Consider the following 16,160-nt stretch of genomic DNA (forward strand, 5'->3'; position numbering starts at 1 on the left):
TGTAGAATATTTTCCTTATCCATAAAATAACTTTAAATACTCCAACTGAAATTTAAAACTAAAGAAACAGAACAAAGGAAAGTACACTAACAGAGTAAAAAAAGGCTATGAGGTAAAAAACACAATTACATGCCTTCTTTTAGGATTATAGCAGGGAACATAATGAATACACTAAGATTTTATCATCAACAGTGGGAAATACATGATCCCATCAATGGTCCCATTCATTAGTTCTCATAATTCAATGCTGACAGCAGTGAGAGCAATTAAGGAGACAACAATGATAAGAGAAGCAAGTATTTTACCTTTACTGGCAGAAGTAGTAGAAATGCTTAACTATCTACATATTACAAGTAAAATTTATATAAATATATCTTTAAGAACACCTTGTAAAAATGAACTTAAACACCAGCCTATAAAAATATCAGTGAGTTTCAAAATTCCATACTGTTAAATTATATATAAATAATGAAATGAACACCAGATATCTATAATTTAATCATTTTTAAGCACATAAAGAACTTAGAAGCACTGATAATGGAGGCACAATTAAAGGAAAGGCATTAGTAAGATTAGGAGAATAGAAAGAACAAGGCAGGTAAAGATGTAATTTAGAAAATTATAGCTACTCTAATAAGACATCCAAATGGCAAACAGTTCGTAGGGAAAGAGTAATGCTTAAAAAGGATCAAGCAAAAAATACCTAATGTTAATATGGGCCATATATTAAGACTGTTCTTGGAGACAAGGAGAAATGACTGTTCATCCACAATAGGTAATGAGAGCACAAATACTATGCTTCACATTACTATATCAGATCAACAATCCTTAGGTTTAATGAATCCCAACCTAAAATTAAACACCGTCAGGACAATTAATTATTCCCTAAGGAAAAACATAATCAGTAAGAACCATATTGTTGCAGAAAGAGCATGAAATTAAGGCAAGAAAATAAGAAATACTATCAGGGATATAGATTATTTGAGAAATGTGAAATTTTATAGAACTATATAGCTAACCCCACATCAAAATAAACAAACGAATTAAACAAAAACCAATCTAAAAACATCTCACATTAAAAGGAGCATTATCTATACATTAATCCTGGGTATTGAGCCAAATATCTCTTAATGGGTTACTTCTTGGTGTATTTCATGAATGTATGCCATTAACATAGAAATAAGTTATCTCTATTAAACTCCACTTTTTCCCACCAAAAACAGGGGCAGTGTTCTTTCTTAGCTATATTATCTTCAATGCGTTTAATTAAGTGGTCATTGAACATCAATCCTACTGTGAAATACTATTTTCAATGACAGAAAAACTAAGTTGAAAAACACTGAATTTTATATTACATTTGGTTCCTCACTGCAAGTGTTTTTATCATCAAAAAATGACTCTAGTATAGTTGGCTAACTTTCGGAATCTTAAGAGTATATAACAATTGATAAATTTTATTTTCCTTTTTATTCAGTTTTATATAAATCATGTGGCAGTTTCAAAGTATCTCTAAGCCAAACACCAAAAGTTTAACCAAAGGAATTAAAGAAGCTAAAAACCAGTTGTGACACACATGCACTTGGCATATTCTTCTCCATCTTTATCTTTTACACAACATCTAAAAACCTAGTTATTCTTAGATACTCTGATATCAACTGTTAAAAATGAAAAATGATCTATAAAATCTCTCAGTAATTAAATTCTTCCTTTTGGTTCTTAGAGATGAAAACTATTATTTCAAGGAACAAAGATCATTATCAAAAACAGGGTGAAAAGTGTGCAAGATAAAAACCTAACCATTATATGAAAAAAGAAAAAACACGGTAATTTGGAATCTAAACTGTTCAAAAGCTAAACCAAAATGTCCTTCTTATAGGATGTTTCCAAAGTATATAGCCCACTGTGGTAATCAAATTCATTAGTTTCTCCTTTAGAGGGAGAAACCTTAAAAAAAAAAAAAAAAAAAAAAGATTCAGTTGACTATAATATCCTCATTAAAAGGTGGCAGCAGTAATACAGATAATTCAAAAGCAATTTACACTTGGTTCTGGAATAGTTTCCTACTTTGGGATTTGTGTGCACTTAATGGAATCTGGTATTCTGGAAATACATACAGAATGTTTCAAAGAAGACGGCTATCTAAATTTTTAAAAAGCCCTAAGATTGCCTAAATGCCTGTCTTGCCCTCTGTTCAAATTCCTCCTTGCTCACCAATTCACAAAGAAATTCCAGCATCATCTTTCAGAATAGAGTCATGCTGAAGTAGAACTGCCCTTTCTAATGAACTGAATGGCTAACACTTTCTTTGAAAACACAGTAAACACATAAATACTTAGGGGAATAATTTAGACACTTCTGTTCAGGTCAACTAGAGGTTGTGTGTATGCGTGTGTGCGGAGTGGGGTGGCGGGGGGTTAAGCCCTCTATTCCGTGAAATCATTCTCCCCCAATTCTGATGTGATACAGGTAATACCTTGACTAAAATAATAGAGATTAAAATTTACCAATGAAGAAAAGAAGGCCTCCAAGAGGGTGGCTTGTCTTTGATTTTTTTTTTTATAAAATAAATCAAGTATAATAGAACTAGATTTCTAGCTGAAGAATGAAAATAGAAACCTGATGGGATCTACATACTAAAGACTTTACTTAAAATTAGTGAACTATAGATGTACCACATTAATCCTTATAATGGTATAAAAATAAAAAGAATAAGTAGCAGGAGAAGAGAAAAAGTAAAAAAAGAACAGAATCATATGATTCCTTATGCTTTTTACTTTTGATTTTTTAGGGTAAATGCATATTTTAAATGATTCTATGAGGGAGGGTATAAGGAATAGTCCATGCACTAAGAAGTAAGAGCCCTGGGTTCTCACTCCTCCACAACTGTTGGTGTATCCCTGGTCAAATCATTTAACATCTTTGTGTTTCAGGTCCTACTCCAGAAAATAGGTGTGATATGATACTGTTTGAAGGCAGGAAGCTGGACCAGATGACCTCAAGTTCCCCTACTGCGCTAAGATTTAGGAAGCATACACCAACTTAATGTAGAGTTTAAGAAGTCAAGATATGATCCTAGCCCCAAGATACCGATGGGGTCATTTCTTCATTAAGGGAAGAATGCCGATCACTTACAGCCACTCATTTCTAACTGTGATTGATCATCTCACAAATGCATGTTTCTGAGCATGACAAGACCTGAAGAGAGATCTTGAAGGGTTCAGAACAGTCACCATCATTCCTGGAAACACTTAAAAGTCATATTCTACTACTAAGTCAGTAGGACCAAAGTTTTATATGAAAGTCTACTTTCACTTTCAGCAATACCCCCTTTACTGTTTACTTAAGCAAAGGAGCAAATATTCATTCACATAAAAATAAAACAAAACCAAAAAGCAACAAGAAAACTCAATTTCTTTCTTCCAGATTAAAGCACTAAAGGCCATCCCCGATCTTCAACAGTTCCCATGAAAGCTCTAACTGTGCATCATTGTTGAAAAGCATTCTTGAAAGTTTATCTGCCATAAATATAGACTCTGAATGAAGATTTTAACTCTTCTAAGATAACAGTGTACTGATTATCAACCTTCAATCCTAGAGATACTATTTAAAGACATCTACCTCTAATATCCTGGATGCCCTAATTACTATAGTGTCTATATTAACATTGAACTATCTTTGATCCAAGAGAGTAAAATACAAAACTCCCTGGACCTGCTGTATGCAACTGCAATAGACAAATCATTTGAAAGTAGTCTTAACAGGTGAAAAACGACAAACTCTAGAAGTAAAGTAACACCTACTCTGATTCTATCAAAATATAGATAATCCAGCTTTGAGCACTGGAGCACACAAAACATCCTTTAAGAAACAAACAATGAAATCCAGACAGACATGCTACCTTGGATTACTGGAACAAACTTTAACTGTTCCAGATGGTGATCCCTATAAATCACTTAACCCCCTTTGCTTTTTCCTACAGATAAAAATCTCATATTGCTTGGTCTGAAAAGAAAGAGTATTTTGAACAGACTTCATTTTAAAGATAATTTTCATGTGAGAAACAAATTGCTTAAACAGAAAAATTATTAACTATGTAATGCTATTTGAAAAAAATGTATCCATCACCACATAAGAACCATTTTTTAAAAGATGTCACTTGCCTGCATAATTCTTCTGACTAAGCTTATACTGCCTTTCAGCCCTATTTTTTTAAAGACTTTCAAGCCTGCAGATCCTGTGTATACAGCTATATTTCTTGTTAAAGGTCCCATGATTCCTAAAGTCTGTATTTTATATTGTCTTTACTTTTACTGCAAAGGCTGCTAGGGAGTAAAGTACCCGCCATCTCAAAAACATGAAGAAGAGTGGAGGGCTGAGATCGGCCTGAGGACTTCAGAAGCTTTTGCTTGCCCTTTTTCTGGCTACACTTTCTCCTATTATACTACTCTATTCCGTGGGTTAAATTTTCCCTGCGCTTCTGGCTAAAACGTGGATACCACAGCCAAAAACACCTGCAAGCATCAATCCCTGACTTGGCGGCTCTTGCTACTAAGTGGCAAGCATCTAATGCCACCCTCACCTGATGCTTGGCCGTCTCCATACCCTCCAGAACTGTCGTCTTGAAGTCCTCCTGCTTGCCCTGTGGAAGGAAAGAGGAGAACTCAGGGACCTTACTCCATAAATTAAGATAATATCTGGACATAAAGGCCTAGTAGTTGGCGACTCATGAATTCACCACCAACTAGTAAACCCATATTCAGAGAGTTCCTTCTTCTGGAATCAAGGCCCAGGGAATCACATCGTAGTCTTCCAAATTCTGGTCAGGAAATTTCAACTTTACACACATGATTTTTGCTGAAAGGCAGTGGAAAAAAGTACATAGCGTTTCTAATCGCTAAATACTTGCTGTCAGCCTCATTTAATAGTCAAGGGTGGATGTGGAAAAAAAAACAGATTCCAGATGACTTTTACTACTCATTGCTAAATTGAGAATGGATGTGGAATGGGCTCTAGGACATGGAGTTGCAACAATTCGGTATCAGTGCAATATCCTTTTATCTTTAACTTTCTATCTAAAAAGAATAAATATTAGACAAGTAAAAGACTGATAATTTTAACGAAAAATTCTCTCTTCTTCAAGGCAGAGATCATACTAAAAGATTCAGCTCCCAAAGAAGTTTCATTTACTACCTATACTAGAGACAGCTCCAGAGCTGAATATACCAGTTCTTCCTCAACAGAACTTTGGAATACACTTTAGCATACCCTGCAGTCATATGCCAAGTACTGTAGGCAGAGAAAAAACTGAGGGGCAGGAGGAAACAAACAAGATCTTGGGGAAGTTTCTACCTCAAGTCACACAAACTTTGCTAAGAAATTTTCTTTGTTGACTAATGTGTAGAAATAATTTCAAAGAAAGTATCAAAGCTTGAAAGTTCAATCTGAAAAAGTCAGGATAGATCGTTATCTAGACACTTCCAAAATGGATTACAAAGATAGATGCTGTGATCCCCTTTATGCATCTAGGCACCTTGAACGCTATGGAAAAACTAGCATGAAGTTTTGAAGATATGAAATATGAAACTAACACAATCCCCTTACTAGAAGAATGCTCCAAGGTCTGACAGACTTAAAAATGACATCTTCATCTTCAGGTATATAAAGGACAGGATTGGGTATTTAGATGTAAGAAATAATTTTGGACAATGACATTAGAATGTGTTACTGCACTGTATGCTCTGCTTTGAAGGCAGAATAGAATCTCATTCTAAAATTATTTCACTATGCTCTTCTTCCGATTCTAGAAGGTTCTTCTTTTCAAACAAGGCACAAAGTGTACGATACGTTGTTTACAATCCCTGGAAAAGGGCAAATAATTATGAAAAGAATGACACCAATTAGTAAATCCTGAAAAAGCTGGTCCTACATTTTAAATTTTACTTAAAGTTTAAATCAGAAATGTTCATTCACAGTACATCTGGATTTGTTCATAAAACTTTTTGAATTCAAAAAAAAAAAAAAAAACAACACCTTTTTCATAGTAAAAAAAATAGATATAATTGTTATTTGTTTGGTTCTGAATAAAACCAAGCTAGAAACTAGATGAGAACACTGAACTGTATTTGAAACAAATTGGGGGGGGGGGGGGGCAGGGGGTGGGGAACGCCGACACTCAAAACAGTGAAATAAATACAGTTTCCAAGAATAACACCTAGGCATTAGAAATAATTGAGCTCTTTTCTCAAATTATGTTCTTGCCTTGACAAAGCAACAATCTCTTATCATGAAGGCATCTCACCACAAAAACAAAAGAAAACAAAAAACACTTTCAAGCTAGCCATTAAGTCTGAAATATTTTATTCTATTTCTATCATGTTCCTTTTTCTCCCATTGCATGTCACATAATATGCTAATTAGTTTGTTTTCCTCTACAGGTGGCTCTCAACTGATTTTTTTCTCTGTTAAGTCAATGGTACTTAATAGAAATATGATGTCCTACTCCCGCCTTATGTGCTCAAAGGTTAACAAGAGCAAAAGAACAAGATAGGGCAGTCTTGTCTCTCTAGCATCTGCAAAAAGGAATTAACATGACTCTTGTAAAGATTGTTTTCTTTAAATTAAAATATATAGGATAAATACGGAAAATATTCTATACCCCGAGAAGATTAGTAAAGGGACCCCTCATAAGAGCAAAAAGTAAAAAAAGAAATGAAACTCCAAAGTATTATATTTAAGCAGAGAAATATGGACAGCAAGCAGGTGATATAAACAATATAATAACATAAGAAATGACGGAAAACAGAACTAAAAAAGCACTTAAAAGTATTAAAACTTAGGAAGACAGGAGTGAGATGACTCAGGAGTCCATCCCCTCAAAGAAGCTTTCAACATCCAGCAAGAACTGGCAGAAACATCTTCCTCAGTTAAAGAGGTGCAGTAACAGGGCAAGTAAGGAATCAAGAAAAGGTAGGATCTCAGGGCAACTTGGCTGGCCCCTCCCTGACCCCTCACTGGCTCAGCACAGAACCAGCTCCAGTTCCCGGTGTGGACCCCTAATCCCAGTTCTGGAGAAAACAGAGTTAACCTCGTGCAAATACTGGAAACATGCAGGTCTGGCCCAGTGTGTCTTGTAGTGGCCTGAGGAGCTCCTAAAACTTGCTCTGCTTGTGGAAGGCAGTTCACATGGCTGTCCTACAGAATGCTGTGGGCCAGCAATCAAGTTGTGCTGCCTAGGGCAAGGGATTACTGGCTGTATGACATACAGTGCAGTGCCTGGGACTGTGAGGAAACTTTCCTAGGAAGAAGACACATTCAGAACCATATAAATGGGGAAATTCCTAGAGCTACATGCACATGCCCATGTCCAAGACAAGACATGTACAGCAAGGATCAGGGTGGCCACTACACTTTGGCCTGAAAATATTCTCTAAACTCATTGTATGGGTAAATTCTGAAGGAGGGCACTTGCAAAGATCAATCTGGAAAAACTGGGAAAGACGTGTTCATTTTTTCCTTCTTTTTTTTGTGGTTAGTTCCTGGCATTCAAGGAAAGCTCTGCCATAACAATAACTGGATACAAGCTTAAGGAACAGAAGCCTCAGAGTCTAAATTCCAGCAATAACACATTAAAATATCAAAAGACGAGATTTCAACAAAAGGTTACAAAGCATACAAAGAAAGAGGAAGCAATGGCCCAGACAAAAGAGAAGCTCAAAGCTAGGAACTATCAATGATGAGGAATAAACCTGGGACATACCAGACAGATATTTAAAAATAATGGTCCTAAATATGCTCAAAGAGCCAAAGGAAAACATGGACAAAGAACTGAAGGAAATGAGGGAAATGATAAGCACAAACAGATTATCAACAGGGAGATGGAAATCATGAAAAGGAACTAAACAGAGCTTAAGACTATCATAACAAAATAAAAGTTCCTTAGAGGGGTTCAACAGCAGTTTCAAGCTGATGGAAGAAAGAATCAGAGAACTTGAAGAACTGAAATCGTCTGGTCTGAGAAGCAGAAGGAAGAATGAAGAAAAGTGAACAGAGGCTGCGGAACTTGTGGTATACCATCAAGCATACCAATATATGCATTTGGTGGAGTTCCAGAAGGAGAAGAAAGAGAAAGGGGCAGAGTGTAATATTCAGAGAAATAATGGCTGAACACTTCCCCAATTTAACGAAAGATAGGAATATACATGCCCAAGACACTCAAACTCCAAACAGAATAAACCCAAGTTACATTGAAGCACATTTTAATCAAACTGTCGAATGCCAAAGAGAGAATTCTGAAAGCCATAAGAAAGAAGCAACATGTCATGTACAAGAGAATCTCAATCAAATTATGGAAGCAAGAATGCAGTGGGATGACATATTTAAACTGCTGAAAGCAAAACATTTCAACCAAGAATTCTGCACCTGGAAAAACTGTCTTTCAAAAATGAGGGAGTGAATAGGATACTCCCAGTAAACAAAAGCTAAGGGAAGGCGGGGCAAGATGGCAGACTGGTGAGCTGTATGTTTTAGTTACTCCTCCAGGAAAGTAGGTAGAAAGCCAGGAACTGCGTGGACTGGACACCACAGAGCAATCTGACTTTGGGCATACTTCATACAACAGTCATGAAAACGTGGAACTGCTGAGATCAGCGAAATCTGTAAGATTTTGCGGCCAGGGGACCCGCGCCCCTCCCTGCCAGGCTCAGTCCCATGGGAGGAGGGGCTGTCAGCTCCGGGAAGGAGAAGGGAGAACTGCAGTGGCAGCCCTTATCGGAAACTCATTCTGCTGATCCAAACTCCAACCATAGATAGACGGAGACAAGACACCAGAGAATCTGAGAGCAGCCAGCCCAGCAGAGAGGAGACAGGCATAGAAAAAAAACAACACGAAAAACTCCAAAATAAACGCGGAGGATTTTTGGAGTTCTGGTGGACATAGAAAGGGGAAGGGCAGAGCTCAGGCCCGAGCTCAGGCCCTGAGGCACATATGCAAATCCCGAAGAAAAGCTGATCTCTCTGCCCTGTGGACCTTTCCTTAATGGCCCTGGTTGCTTTGTCTTTTAGCATTTCAATAACCCATTAGATCTCTGAGGAGGGCCCTTTTTTTTTTTTTTTTTTTTTAAATCCTTTTTTCTTTTTCTAAAACAATTACTCTAAGAAGCCCGATACAGAAAGCTTCAAAGACTTACAATTTGGGCAGGTCAAGTCAAGAGCAGAACTAGGAGAGCTCTGAGACAAAACGCAATAATCCAGTGGCTGAGAAAATTCACTAAACACCACAACTTCCCAAGAAAAGGGGGGTGTCCGCTCACAGCCATCATCCTGGTGGACAGGAAAAACTCCTGCCCATCGCCAGCCCCATAGCCCAGAACTGCCCCAGACAACCCAGTGTCACGGAAGTGCTTCAAATAACAGGCACACACCACAAAACTGGGCGTGGACATTAGCCTTCCTGGCAACCTCAGCTGATTGTCCCAGAGTTGGGAAGGTAGAGCAGTGTGAATTAACAAAGCCCCATTCAGCCATCATTTCGGCAGACTGGGAGCCTCCCTACACAGCCCAGCAGCCCAGAACTGCCCTGGGGGGACGGCACTCACCTGTGACATAGCACAGTCATCCCTCAACAGAGGACCCGGGGTGCACGGCCTGGAAGAGGGGCCCACTTGCAAGTCTCAGGAGCCATACGCCAATACCAAGGACTTGTGGGTCAGTGGCAGAGACAAACTGTGGCAGGACTGAACTGAAGGATTAGACTATTGCAGCAGCTTTAAAACTCTAGGATCACCAGGGAGATTTGATTGTTAGAGCCACCCCCCCCCCTCCCTGACTGCCCAGAAACACGCCCCATATACAGGGCAGGCAACACCAACTACACACGCAAGCTTGGTACACCAATTGGACCCCACAAGACTCACTCCCCCGCTCACCAAAAAGGCTAAGCAGGGGAGAACTGGCTTGTGGAGAACAGGTGGCTCGTGGACGCCACCTGCTGGTTAGTTAGAGAAAGTGTACTCCACGAAGCTGTAGATCTGATAAATTAGAGATAAGGACTTCAATTGGTCTACAAATCCTAAAAGAACCCTATCAAGTTCAGCAAATGCCACGAGGCCAAAAACAACAGAAAATTAAAAAGCATATGAAAAAAACAGACGATATGGATAACCCAAGCCCAAGCACCCAAATCAAAAGACAAGAAGAGACACAGCACCTAGAGCAGCTACTCAAAGAACTAAAGATGAACAATGAGACCATAGTACGGGATATGAAGGAAATCAAGAAGACTCTAGAAGAGCATAAAGAAGACATTGCAAGACTAAATAAAAAAATGGATGATCTTATGGAAATTAAAGAAACTGTTGACCAAATTAAAAAGATTCTGGACACTCATAGTACAAGACTAGAGGAAGTTGAACAACGAATCAGTGACCTCGAAGATGACAGAATGGAAAATGAAAACATAAAAGAAAGAATGGGGAAAAAAACTGAAAAAATCGAAATGGACCTCAGGGATATGATAGATAATATGAAACGTCCAAATATAAGACTCATTGGTGTCCCAGAAGGGGAAGAAAAGGGTAAAGGTCTAGGAAGAGTATTCAAAGAAATTGTTGGGGAAAACTTCCCAAATCTTCTAAACAACATAAATACACAAATCATAAATGCTCAGCGAACCCCAAATAGAATAAATCCAAAAAAACCCACTCCGAAACATATACTGATCACACTGTCAAACACAGAAGAGAAGGAGCAAGTTCTGAAAGCAGCAAGAGAAAAGCAATTCACCACATACAAAGGAAACAGCATAAAACTAAGTAGTGACTACTCAGCAGCCACCATGGAGGCAAGAAGGCAGTGGCACGATATATTTAAAATTCTGAGTGAGAAAAATTTCCAGCCAAGAATACTTTATCCAGCAAAGCTCTCCTTCAAATTTGAGGGAGAGCTTAAATTTTTCACAGACAAAGAAATGCTGAGAGAATTTGCTAACAAGAGACCTGCCCTACTGGAGATACTAAAGGGAGCCCTACAGACAGAGAACAAAGAAAGGACAGAGAGACTTGGAGAAAGGTTCAGTACTAAAGAGATTCGGTATGGGTACAATAAAGGATATTAATAGACAGAGGGGAAAAATATGACAAACATAAACCAAAGGATAAGATGGCTGATTCAAGAAATGCCTTCACGGTTATAACGTTGAATGTAAATGGATTAAACTCCCCAATTAAAAGATATAGATTCGCAGAATGGATCAAAAAAAATGAACCATCAATATGTTGCATACAAGAGACTCATCTTACACACAGGGACACAAAGAAACTGAAAGTGAAAGGATGGAAAAAAATATTTCATGCAAGCTACAGCCAAAAGAAAGCAGGTGTAGCAATATTAATCTCAGATAAAATAGACTTCAAATGCAGGGATGTTTTGAGAGACAAAGAAGGCCACTACGTACTAATAAAAGGGGCAATTCAGCAAGAAGAAATAACAATCGTAAATGTCTATGCACCCAACCAAGGTGCCACAAAATACATGAGAGAAACACTGGCAAAACTAAAGGAAGCAATTGATGTTTCCACAATAATTGTGGGAGACTTCAACACAGCACTCTCTCCTATAGATAGATCAACCAGACAGAAGACCAATAAGGAAATTGAAAACCTAAACAATCTGATAAATGAATTAGATTTAACAGACATATACAGGACATTACATCCCAAATCACCAGGATACACATACTTTTCTAGTGCTCATGGATCTTTCTCCAGAATAGATCATATGCTGGGACATAAAACAAGCCTCAATAAATTTAAAAAGATTGAAATTATTCAAAGCACATTCTCTGACCACAATGGAATACAATTAGAAGTCAATAACCATCAGAGACTTAGAAAATTCACAAATACCTGGAGGTTAAACAACACACTCCTAACAATCAGTGGGTTAAAGAAGAAATAGCAAGAGAAATTGCTAAATATATAGAGACGAATGAAAATGAGAACACAACATACCAAAACCTATGGGATGCAGCAAAAGCAGTGCTAAGGGGGAAATTTATAGCACTAAACGCATATATTAAAAAGGAAGAAAGAGCCAAAATCAAAGAACTAATGGATCAACTGAAGAAGCTAGAAAATGAACAGCAAACCAATCCTAAACCAAGTACAAGAAAAGAAATAACAAGGATTAAAGCAGAAATAAATGACATAGAGAACAAAAAAACAATAGAAAGGATAAATATCACCAAAAGTTGGTTCTTTGAGAAGATCAACAAGATTGACAAGCCCCTAGCTAGACTGACAAAATCAAAAAGAGAGAAGACCCATATAAACAAAATAATGAATGAAAAAGGTAACATAACTGCAGATCCTGAAGAAATTAAAAAAATTATAAGAGGATATTATGAACAACTGTATGGCAACAAACTGGATAATGTAGAGGAAATGGACAATTTCCTGGAAACATATGAACAACCTAGACTGACCAGAGAAGAAATAGAAGACCTCAACCAACCCATCACAAGCAAAGAGATCCAATCAGTCATCAAAAATCTTCCCACAAATAAATGCCCAGGGCCAGATGGCTTCACAGGGGAATTCTACCAAACTTTCCAGAAAGAACTGACACCAATCTTACTCAAACTCTTTCAAAACATTGAAAAAAATGGAACACTACCTAACTCATTTTATGAAGCTAACATCAATCTAATACCAAAACCAGGCAAAGATGCTACAAAAAAGGAAAACTACCGGCCAATCTCCCTAATGAATATAGATGCAAAAATCCTCAACAAAATACTTGCAAATCGAATCCAAAGACACATTAAAAAAATCATACACCATGACCAAGTGGGGTTCATTCCAGGCATGCAAGGATGGTTCAACATAAGAAAAACAATCAATGTATTACAACACATTAAAAACTCGAAAGGGAAAAATCAATTGATCATCTCAATAGATGCTGAAAAAGCATTTGACAAAATCCAACATCCGTTTTTGATAAAAACACTTCAAAAGGTAGGAATTGAAGGAAACTTCCTCAACATGATAAAGAGCATATATGAAAAACCCACAGCCAGCATAGTACTCAATGGTGAGAGACTGAAAGCCTTCCCTCTAAGATCAGGAACAAGACAAGGATGCCCGCTGTCACCACTGTTATTCAACATTGTGCTGGAAGTGCTAGCCAGGGCAATCCGGCAAGACAAAGAAATAAAAGGCATCCAAATTGGAAAAGAAGAAGTAAAACTGTCATTGTTTGCAGATGATATGATCTTATATCTAGAAAACCCTGAGAAATCGACGATACACCTACTAGAGCTAATAAACAAATTTAGCAAAGTAGCAGGATACAAGATTAATGCACATAAGTCAGTAATGTTTCTATATGCTAGAAATGAACAAACTGAAGAGACACTCAAGAAAAAGATACCATTTTCAATAGCAACTAAAAAAATCAAGTACCTAGGAATAAACTTAACGAAAGATGTCAAAGACCTATACAAAGAAAACTACATAACTCTACTAAAAGAAATAGAAGGGGACCTTAAAAGATGGAAAAATATTCCATGTTCATGGATAGGAAGACTAAATGTCATTAAGATGTCAATTCTAACCCAAACTCATCTACAGATTCAATGCAATCCCAATCAAAATTCCAACAACCTACTTTGCAGACTTGGAAAAGCTAGTTATCAAATTTATTTGGAAAGGGAAGATGCCTCGAATTGCTAAAGACACTCTAAAAAAGAAAAACGAAGTGGGAGGACTTACACTCCCTGACTTTGAAGCTTATTATAAAGCCACAGTTGCCAAAACAGCATGGTACTGGCACAAAGATAGACATATAGATCAATGGAATCGAATTGAGAATTCAGAGATAGACCCTCAGATCTATGGCCGACTGATCTTTGATAAGGCCCCCAAAGTCACCGAACTGAGCCATAATGGTCTTTTCAAACAAATGGGGCTGGGAGAGTTGGATATCCATATCCAAAAGAATGAAAGAGGACCCCTACCTCACCCCCTACACAAAAATTAACTCAAAATGGACCAAAGATCTCAATATAAAAGAAAGTACCATAAAACTCCTAGAAGATAATGTAGGAAAACATCTTCAAGACCTTGTATTAGGCGGCCACTTCCTAGACTTTACACCCAAAGCACAAGCAACAAAAGAGAAAATAGATAAATGGGAACTCCTCAAGCTTAGAAGTTTCTGCACCTCAAAGGAATTTCTCAAAAAGGTAAAGAGGCAGCCAACTCAATGGGAAAAAATTTTTGGAAACCATGTATCTGACAAAAGACTGATATCTTGCATATATAAAGAAATCCTACAACTCAATGACAATAGTACAGACAGCCCAATTATAAAATGGGCAAAAGATATGAAAAGACAGTTCTCTGAAGAGGAAATACAAATGGCCAAGAAACACATGAAAAAATGTTCAGCTTCACTAGCTATTAGAGAGATGCAAATTAAGACCACAATGAGATACCATCTAACACCGGTTAGAATGGCTGCCATTAAACAAACAGGAAACTACAAATGCTGGAGGGGATGTGGAGAAATTGGAACTCTTATTCATTGTTGGTGGGACTGTATAATGGTTCAGCCACTCTGGAAGTCAGTCTGGCAGTTCCTTAGAAAACTAGATATAGAGCTACCATTCGATCCAGCGATTGCACTTCTCGGTATATACCCGGAAGATCGGAAAGCAGTGACACGAACAGATATCTGCACGCCATGTTCATAGCAGCATTATTCACAATTGCCAAGAGATGGAAACAACCCAAATGTCCTTCAACAGATGAGTGGATAAATAAAATGTGGTATATACACACGATGGAATACTACGCGGCAGTAAGAAGGAACGATCTGGGGAAACATATGACAACATGGATGAACCTTGAAGACATAATGCTGAGCGAAATAAGCCAGGCACAAAAAGAGAAATATTATATGCTACCACTAATGTGAACTTTGAAAAATGTAAAACAAATGGTTTATAAGGTAGAATGTAGGGGAACTAGCAGTAGAGAGCAATTAAGGAAGGGGGAACAATAATCAAAGAAGAACAGATAAGCTATTTAACGTTCTGGGGATGCCCAGAAATGACTATGGTCTGTTAATTTCTGATGGATGTAGTAGGAACAAGTTCACTGAAATGTTGCTATATTATGTAACTTTCTTGGGGTAAAGTAGGAACATGTTGGAAGTTAAGCAGTTATCTTAGGTTAGTTGTCTTTTTCTTACTCCCTTGTTATGGTCTCTTTGAAATGTTCTTTTATTGTATGTTTGTTTTCTTTTTAACTTTTTTTTTCATACAGTTGATTTAAAAAAGAAGGGAAAGTTAAAAAAAAAAAAAAAGAAAAAGAAAAAAGACAAACAAGGAAAAAAAAAAAAAAAATATGTAGTGCCCCCTTGGGGAGCCTGTGGAGAATGCAGGGGTATTTGCCTGCCCCACCTCCAGGGTTGCTGACATGGCCACAGACATAGGGGACTGGTGGTTTGATGGGTTGAGCCCTCTACCATAAGTTTTACCCTTGGGAAGACAGTTGCTGCAAAGGAGAGGCTAGGCCTCCCTGTATTTGTGCCTAAGAGTCTCCTCCTGAATGCCTCTTTGTTGCTCAGATGTGGCCCTCTCTCTCTGGCTAAGCCAACTTGAAAGGTGAAATCACTGCCCTCCCCCCTACGTGGGATCAGACACCCAGGGAAGTGAATCTCCCTGGCAACGTGGAATATGACTCCCGGGGAGGAATGTAGACCCGGCATCGTGGGATGGAGAACATCTTCTTGACCAAAAGGGGGATGTGAAAGGAAATGAAATAAGCTTCAGTGGCAGAGAGATTCCAAAACGAGCCGAGAGATCACTCTGGTGGGCACTCTTACGCACACTTTAGACAACCTTTTTTAGGTTCTAAAGAATTGGGGTAGCTGGTGGTGGATACCTGAAACTATTAAACTACAACCCAGAACCCATGAATCTCGAAGACAGTTGTATAAAAATGTAGCTTATGAGGGGTGACAGTGGGATTGGGAATGCCATAAGGACCAAACTCCACTTTGTCTAGTTTATGGATGGATGTGTAGAAAAGTAGGGGAAGCAAAGAAACAGACAAAGGTACCCAGTGTTCTTTTTCACTTCAATTGCTCTTTTTCACACT

The 16,160-nt window shown here is 37.9% G+C and overlaps 1 protein-coding gene across 1 annotated transcript in view; it reads right to left on the reverse strand.

Moving 5' to 3' along the window:
* Positions 1–16,160, reverse strand: part of KDM1A (lysine demethylase 1A) — a 103,365-nt gene that overhangs the window by 47,960 nt on the left and 39,245 nt on the right. Inside the window, 1 exon segment of the mRNA XM_037828233.1 lies at positions 4,580–4,639. Coding sequence (XP_037684161.1) covers positions 4,580–4,639 — 60 coding nt within the window.

Source organism: Choloepus didactylus, chromosome 2 (assembly GCF_015220235.1).
Source record: "Choloepus didactylus isolate mChoDid1 chromosome 2, mChoDid1.pri, whole genome shotgun sequence".
In the NCBI taxonomy this organism is placed as follows: domain Eukaryota; kingdom Metazoa; phylum Chordata; class Mammalia; order Pilosa; family Megalonychidae; genus Choloepus; species Choloepus didactylus.